This window comes from Lissotriton helveticus, chromosome 5_1, assembly GCF_964261635.1.
Source record: "Lissotriton helveticus chromosome 5_1, aLisHel1.1, whole genome shotgun sequence".
NCBI lineage: Eukaryota > Metazoa > Chordata > Amphibia > Caudata > Salamandridae > Lissotriton > Lissotriton helveticus.
Window position 1 is genome coordinate 2,136,698,874 of NC_136065.1, and position 8,427 is coordinate 2,136,707,300.

Genomic DNA, 8,427 nt, shown 5'->3' on the forward strand with positions numbered 1-8,427 from the left:
TCAGTGAGAGGTAGGATCAGTCCTAAACGGACCTGTACTGTGTTTGAATCTGACAAAAGTGTTCATTCAGGGAAGCGAAATGCCCGTTCCATATGGAGCTGTACACTTCCCAGATCTGGAGGAAGCCTTCATTCGCGCCTCTGCTTCACCCAGATCTGGAGAAAGCATCTTTGCTCTGCACTGGATGCATTTTTAGGTCTCGCGACCTATCGATGCTCGCAAGCGCATCGAGCGGAGCAAGAATTCAAGTAGCCAAAATCCTCGTGAAACCAAGGGCTTCTTGGGCTGCAGTTTTCTTTAAGTTCACGTGAATCACGTGACAGCAAGCTCCTTCGTGCACGAGCTTGCCTGAGTCTTCTGCCTATCAGCCTGCCAGTTCTCCTCCCCTAATTATTCACTTCACTTGTGACTCCCCACATCAAAGCCTCAGCCTCCCTCCCTTGCCATTTGCTTCCTAACCAGCCTGCCTCGCATAATTGCATCAGACCCGACACTTCGGGGAGAAGTGTGGCTCACTGGTTAGAGGTGGCAGACCCGGATGCAGAGGTCTGGCCCGGGACCAGGGTTCAATTCCTGACGCGGCAGGGTATCGGGCTCAATGTCCGCGGACTCGACAATTCTCGCATTGGTGCCTACTCTAATCATGGGTCCCACTCTGCAACTCTGGGCAATAGCTTGCTTAATCTCCACAACGGCCCTGGTGGCGCTGGGATGCCTGGTTCCACCTTGGGGGTGCCCAGTATGGGGCATCTCACAGGGAAAACCAGGAAGGGTTCCACAGCGGTATACAGCGCCAGGATACCCTGAGTAGGGTGGCAGTGCGCTTTACAAGTAAACCCACATTTACATTTACATTTACATTTACATTCAAAGGAATGCACCCCCCCCCAGAGCCACTTTCACGGCCGTGCATTTCTCTTCCTTCTTTACCTCATGTGAGGAAACAGCGTCACTCGCTGGGCGGCATTGGAACATGTGCCTAGGCTGCAAAATAATGAGGTGGAAGATGTGCTTATAAGGTCCCACAAGCGAGACCTATTGGCAATGCCAATGCTTGTTTTAAAAAATTGCTGTTCTCTGTCCCCTCTTTGAATTTATTAAAGAAAGCATGCATAACATCCTTGCCTTGTCAGAGGGAACAGGTGTGTTTGAAAAGTAGACATAAGGTCAGAAAGAAGAGGAGCTGGGTGGGTGGGTGGCAGGGGAGCAGGGTAGCAGGGGAGCAGGATGGCAGGGTGGCAGGATGGCGGGGTGGCAGGGGAGCAGGGTGGCAGGGGAGCAGGGTGGCAGGGGAGCAGGATGGCAGGGGAGTAGGATGGCAGGGTGGCAGGGGAGCAGGATGGCAGGATGGCAGGGTGGCAGGGTGGCAGGGGGGCAGGGGAGCAGAGTGGCAGGGTGGCAGGGTGGCAGGGGATCAGGATGGCAGGGGATCAGGATGGCAGGGGATCAGGATGGCAGGCTGGGAGGGGAGCAGGGTGGCAGGCTGGCAGGCTAGCAGGGTGGCAGGGTGCAAGGCTGAATAATTACTCACCAGTGAGGGGCTTTGAGAACGCGTCCCTTCTGCAGTCGCCTGGGCTCTGTGAATAAAGATCTGATGCTTTTGTTTCTTCTTGCAGATGCCACCACAATGACATGGAGAACATCTACCCCTTCCTCTTCTTGGGGGCCGTCTACTCCCTGCTGGAGCCAAATCTCACCGTGGCCAGGATCCACTTCCTGGTTTTCTTCGTGGCACGCATGTTCCACACGGTGGCCTATCTCCTGGCGTTCAAGGCCCCCATGCGGTCCGCGTCTTACACCATCGCCCAGGTGCCATGCTTTTCCATGGGGCTGCAGATCCTGTATGCTATGGCTCCTTATTTGTAATCCCAGGAGCCGGTGTCGTGGGAGCCGGGCCAAAGAGCCGGAAAAATGGGATCCACTATCACTTGGATGAAAATTCAACCATGGCTGTGACCTTCTTCAGACTTTGCTGCCCCTCTCATATTCCATGATGCTGACAAAAAAACTAATCATTAAGGGCACAGAAGGAACACTATGGCTGAAGTTCAAAGTTTCACAGATCTCAGCCACAGTCGCATGAGTGACGCGTGAGAAAAACTCCTCCAGATACCGCGTCTGCTGCTGGGTCGCCATTTGAAGACGGCCCAACATCTGGAAGGGATACATGAGACGGATCTACCAGTTGGCCGAACCCCACATTGTGTCAGGGTCTTAATGAAATCCTAAAGGTGAGCGATGTGGGTTCCAAGCTCCTTGAGACCCTTCAGTCGCTCTCTACGGCGCTTGCAGCCTGAGCCGTTCAGCGTTCGTACTACATGCAAAGACTTCAAAGGCAGTCGTAGCATTGTTACATGATTACAAAAATTGTTTCAGTGGGATTTCTCATTTCTTTTAGGACTGTCTAATAAAAAGAAGGAAGAGTCATTTGGGTGTGAAAGTTGGCCATGTTGTGGAGGTTGTTGCTGTTGATGGGTCCTGGCGCTGCGGGGGTTCCCCCTTCTTCAGGCTGATGATTGATCCAAGGAAGGCATGTACCACTTGGCACAAGCTGAGAGTGTTCTATGAGTGGCAGGGAATCTCAGCTTCACCAGCTCACATGTGCTCTTGGTGTGGTTCTTTATTTGCTAAAAAGATTTTGGGGAAAAAGTTAACAATGTTAACTAAAACTTTATGAAAGTTAGTCGGATAGTTTGAAAAGTGGGGATTTTTAGTCAAAGGGTGTAAGAGTTACTAGAAGACTCAAAAGTTGACCTTGTTCAAAAGAAAATTCTTAAAATTATTTTAAAGTATTTGTTGTTCTTTTAATTATAGGGATAGACAAAATAATAAGTGGTGTTAATAAAACTTGATGTTTCTATAAATTGAAATTGTATATAAAAAGTATGAATTTCTCTGTTAAATGAATTTGTGTGGTTGTTACCTTTCAAATACAGCAAAAGGCAGCGGAAACATTTTTCTAAACAGGTAAAATGGGAGGGTAATTTTTCAATGTTACCTTAAATTAGGAATATTGGATGCAACAAGAATTCCGGTGGGCATCCCTTACCCATTTCTTTTTCATTACAGAAGCTTTTTGGGATAAAATGAAATATCCCTCCTTTCTTCAAAAACGTGTTCCATACATTCTCCTGGGGGTTTATTCTACTGATGCCTTCTGTGTATGGATAGATTACCCAGCATTTCACAGATGCAAGGGTAAGGTTTGTGTAGGACTTTATTTCAAAGAGAAAAGTGTTCCCACCACCCCAGGTGTGGTTACAACAATGAAATATTTGACACATAATTTTAGCCACCATCCTTCCACGATAAAGTAATGGATTGATCCATGTTATCAGCATCATCCTAATAGTACATACTACCGTCTCACCTATGTGATGTAACATCCTAATCATGTGACGTAGACTTGTCCAACAATGAGACAAACAGAATACCACAATTCGTGTCACAGAATACTTAGTGCGGCACCCAATATACTCATAAGTGTTATGAACATTATGTCCGCCTTGTGTGGCAGAGATATCCATTGCATTTGTCATAGAATTTCTCCAATATTTGATCTGTCATAGATTCACATGCTTGAGTCATCCTTAATTGATGATCTGGGAATCCCAGGGTAGACACAGTGAGCAGAACAATGTCAAAGGTACACAGAAAAGAATGCTTTAGCATATTCACAACAGTAACCTATTCATATCGAGATTCATGTTCATATCATATCCATCTCGAAATCTATTCCCTCTCCAAACTCACCACCCTGCCCCAGAAGCATTATGCCCAGCCTAGCGTCTACTGATCCTCAAGACCATCTCTCTTCCTGCTCCTCCTGGACCGATGCTAACCTGACCCCCTCCGAGGCAAATACACTCCATCCTTCCCAACACGAACAGAGATCCTTCCCGCAATCTGAGATGCAGCATTTCTGACAACCTCACTAGGGTGAATATCACCCAGACTTCTTCTCCATCTAACCCGCTTCGTCTCAAGTGTGTACTATTAAATTGCAGATCAGCCAGTAAACACGCCTCAGATGTCTTTGAACTCATCCAACACAATGATTTAGATAATATCATCCTCACCGAAACGTGGCTAAATCCTGCTTTTACTCCTATTTTAGACCTCCTAGTACCCCCCACGAATGATATAGTCAGGCTTGACAGAAATCTGAAATTGGGTGGTGGTCTAGCTTGCATTTATAGGAATACTCTATCGAACTCTCAGGTGGAGTCCTCTCTCCCCTCCTCCTGTGAATATCTCTGTCTCAGCATCTCAAGTAAGAAGAACCTACCGATCTGCAAACTTTGCACCTTTTACCACCCAACGGGAGATAATCTCCCTTTCATTGAGCACTTAATGGAAATCATCTCTAGCAATGTTGACTCAGCAGTATCACAAATCTTCCTAGGGGACTTCAACCTGCATTGGTCCAAACACAATGACCCAGCGGTATCCTGCCTCAAATAATTTCTAAATGATCATGATTTGTCACAGCACTGTGACCAACCAACCCACACGAAAGGGGAAATACTAGACCTCATCACCTCCAAGGAACAGACCATCTCTTTAGAATCCATAACCCTTTGTGACTGGTCGGACCATCACAGCATCCTTTTCTATATTAACAGGGAGGTGATATTGAGGAAGGCTCAACCGCTTAAATCAAAGATTCTGAAACGAGACCTCAGTTCAATAAAACACGACAAACTAGCTGGTCATTGTAAATTCTCCTTTTCCTCCCAAGCTGACCTGGTTGAGGTTCAAACTCTCACGGACCACTACAATTAGATCATCGCCGAGATCATGGACGACATTGCTCCACTCCAGCTTAAAAATACCCCATCAACCGTGGTACAATGAAAACTTAAATTCCGAACGTCGCAACCTTAGAGCAGCGGAACGATCCTGGCATTCCAATCCTTCCTTGGATCAACTAAAACTTCTGAGAGATGTCAGAGACCTCTACCAGAAAAAGATCAAGAAAGCTAAGGTTGACTACTTCCGATTATAACTAGATCAAGCGGCAAAGCTCTCTGATTCGAATGGCAACCCACCCTCTTGCGAGGGATTTGAAGCTTTTTTTCACGGATAATTCTCGACTCATCTCCATTGACCTCGCCTCTAAGAAGGCCCTTTTGCCCCCTTCTTTAGCTGCCTCGCCCCCGACTTCTCTGAAAAGTGTATCCCGACCGTCTTTGACGCTAAGAACAATGCTTCATGGGGCTCCTTTTCCCCTTTTAATGAAAAAGACATTGAAAAAATTCTCCAGACTATCAACCCGTCTAACCACTTCGGTGACCCGCTGCCTCCGGCCATCTTCAGAGAGATCAAGAGCGCTCTCATTCCCACCTGGACCAGGATTGTAAATGCCTCCTTATCGCAAGGATTGATCCCCGACTGCCTAAAAGCAGCCCAGGTCTCACCAATTCTAAAAAAACTCAATGCTGACAAATCAGATCTCAATAACTTCCATCCCATCTCCAACATCTCCACCCTAGCGAAACTTCTTGAAAAATGTGTCCAATCCCAGCTTTGTGCTCACATTAAGAATTACCAACTCCTAGACCATCATCAATCTTGTTTTCGGAGGGCTCACAGCACTGAATCGGCCCTCATACACATTTTTGATGACATCCTGAAAATGCTTGACAAAAACGAATCCTGCCTCTTGATCCTCCTTGACCTCTCCTCTGCATTCAATACGGTCTCTCATGACATTCTCCTATCCATCCTACAAAACCGAATGGGTTTCTCGGATTGGGTGCTCCACTGGTTCTTATCCTTCCTTCCTTCACAGATCTCAAAGATTCAAGACAAACCACTCTCTCTCTCAGCCCTCCACAGTACACATGGGGGTCCCCCAAGGATCCACCCTTTCTCCTATCCTCTTCAACCCTTTCCTGGAACCTCTTACTAACCTACTTAACTCTATGAATATTCTTTTCCACATGTATGCAGACGACACACAACTCTATTTGAAAATTTCATCCCCAGATAACATCATCTCACTAAATTCTATCTTCACGTCGACTCAAAATTGGTTAACGGAGAATCATCTCCTGCTCAACGCTTCCAAAACAGAATTCTTGCCCATCTCCCCACCGAAACATACCCACAAGATCGATCTCTGGATGCCTCACCTCACGACTCTCAACTGCACTGCGATCATCCTAGACTCAGTCAAATCGCTCGGAGTCACAGTGGACAAGCACCTGAGTATGAAGACTCATATCAGCAACGTTTGTAAGGGAGCAAACCACCTGATGAGGACATTCAGAATGATCAAACCCTTCTTGCCACAAAAGGATTTCAAGCAGCTGGTACAAGCTCTTGTCTTACCAAGGTTAGACTACGGCAGTGCAACTCTCTGTGGCCTTCCTAAATAGACCTTGGCTCCACTTAGGGTCTTGCTGAACTTGCAAGACTGATTACAGGCTCCAAACGAAATGAGTACATATCCAGTCCTTAAATCTCTCAACTGGCTACCCTTTGAAGCACAAATCCAGCTAAAGATTGCAATCCTAACGCACAAAGTCTTTCACTACAATACTCCCACGTATCTAGCGCAAAAACTTGAATGATCCTGTAGGGGCATTGAGAAGCGCCTCTCCTCTCCTCCTGAAACCGATCATCCTTAGCAAAAATATGGAACTCTCTTCCTCCGGATGTACGCAGACTCTCCTCGATGACGGCTTTCTAACTGGAAGCCAAAAGATTCTTAATGAGCAAATTCTTACCATAAGGGTGGAGGCACTCATAAGGCGACTGTCTCATGGTTTCTTGCTCCATGGCACAACTAACAGTCATGGATCGTCTCTTCTGCATAATATTATACCTTATATGTGTACCATTGTTTAGCTTTTTTTTTCCACAATCGCTGTGTATATTTCATCTTGTCCCTTCTTCCAACTTATTGTAAAGCGCTCTGATATCCTTCGGGATCTTGTTCGCGCTATTAAAACTTTATAAATAAATAAAATAAATAAATATTATTTGAAATGATCCGCAACTTAGCCAATCAGAGAAAGCACAACATTCACTCCTCCCCCACCACACCCAGTTCAGGATTCTACTGCATATTGTATGTGGAGGGAGTCCCTTTGTGCTCTGCATAGTCAAACAGGTCTATTCATATTTCCATCAGCATTTCTGAAGTATTTCACATTGCCTCATCTGCTTGTTAAGCTTACTATGGGCCAGATGTAGGTAGGCAAAAACCGGTCGGTAACGGCCGAAATTCGGTAATTTCGGCCATTACCGACCGGTATTTGGAGTTTGGGATGTAGGGGCATGTTAAAATACAGATTCGGTAATTTTACCGAATCGGAAAAATACCGAATCGGTATAATTACTGAATCAGTATTTTGACATGTAGGTAGCACTGTAATCAGTGCTACAGGGGTTTAAGAATTCTTAATTTACCACCAACTAGAAGTTGGTGGTAAATTATGAAAACCCTTTAAAAAGCATTTTTTTTGCTTTTTAAACAGTGCCATGTTGCAGACATACATGCCCTTAGGACATACATGCCCTAAGGGCATGTATGTCTGCAACATGTGCACCCTTGCACAATTGAGGGGTGCAACAGGGTGTCAAAGTGACACCCTGCCACCCTTCAATGTTTCCCCCATTTACCGAATCGGTAAATGCCGATTCATTAATTACCGAATCATACCGATTAATTAATTAATTTGGTAATATTACCTACATCCCGATTGCCAGTTCTTAAATACCGAATCGGTATGATTCGGTATTTAAGAATCGGTATTCTTGGATTACCTACATCGGGACCTATATCCTGTATCTGAATCTTGTAAGAAAAGGTCTTTTTGGACCATGTGGAATATGTTGAATAAAGAGGCTCCATTCTGAGAACCACCAAAAGGAATGCATATATTTTACTTTTTACCAGCTCATAATGCAAAAGACAAACATTTGTAGAATATTCTCTGCAAAAACTACAAAGTTCAAAGTGGCAAGATTATTATTGTGGCTCCAGAACTTAAAAGCACAGGATGTCCAGAATTCTGTGGAAGAAGGTGAAAGAGTGCATTCACACTGAACATTTTCAAAAGACAAATTCTGAAGAACCACCTAAAAAGGCTTTTAAGAACTCTACAAGAGAAGATTGTCCACCCTCAGATTATATTAAGCCCCAAAAAGAAAAAGCTGACCTTAGAGCCGTCAAAGTAATATTAATCATCTCTAGTGTTGATGAATTCATCATCAGTACCACCTTCGATTCCTCACCTTAGGATATTCCCCAGGCATCAGACTGGATCTGGAAATCTTGAGCAGTACCTCTGCGCGCCGGTAGGTCCATTGATTGGCTCCATGTTTGCTTCAGAAGTAATGTAGTGGTGTCCATATAAGCACCACCCAGGTGCACTGACATCAATTTTCTTTTTTTTCTGTGTGCTCATTGATGAT

General features: G+C 45.2%; 1 protein-coding gene across 1 annotated transcript in view; it reads left to right on the forward strand.

The window, feature by feature from the left end:
* PTGES (prostaglandin E synthase) overlaps window positions 1-3,312 on the forward strand; it is a 269,471-nt gene extending 266,159 nt beyond the window's left edge. Inside the window, exon 3 of the mRNA XM_078646245.1 lies at window positions 1,617-3,312. Coding sequence (XP_078502371.1) covers window positions 1,617-1,866 — 250 coding nt within the window. The 3' untranslated portion in view covers window positions 1,867-3,312. The remainder of the gene's footprint in view (window positions 1-1,616) is intronic.
* The last annotated feature ends 5,115 nt before the right edge of the window (window positions 3,313-8,427 follow it).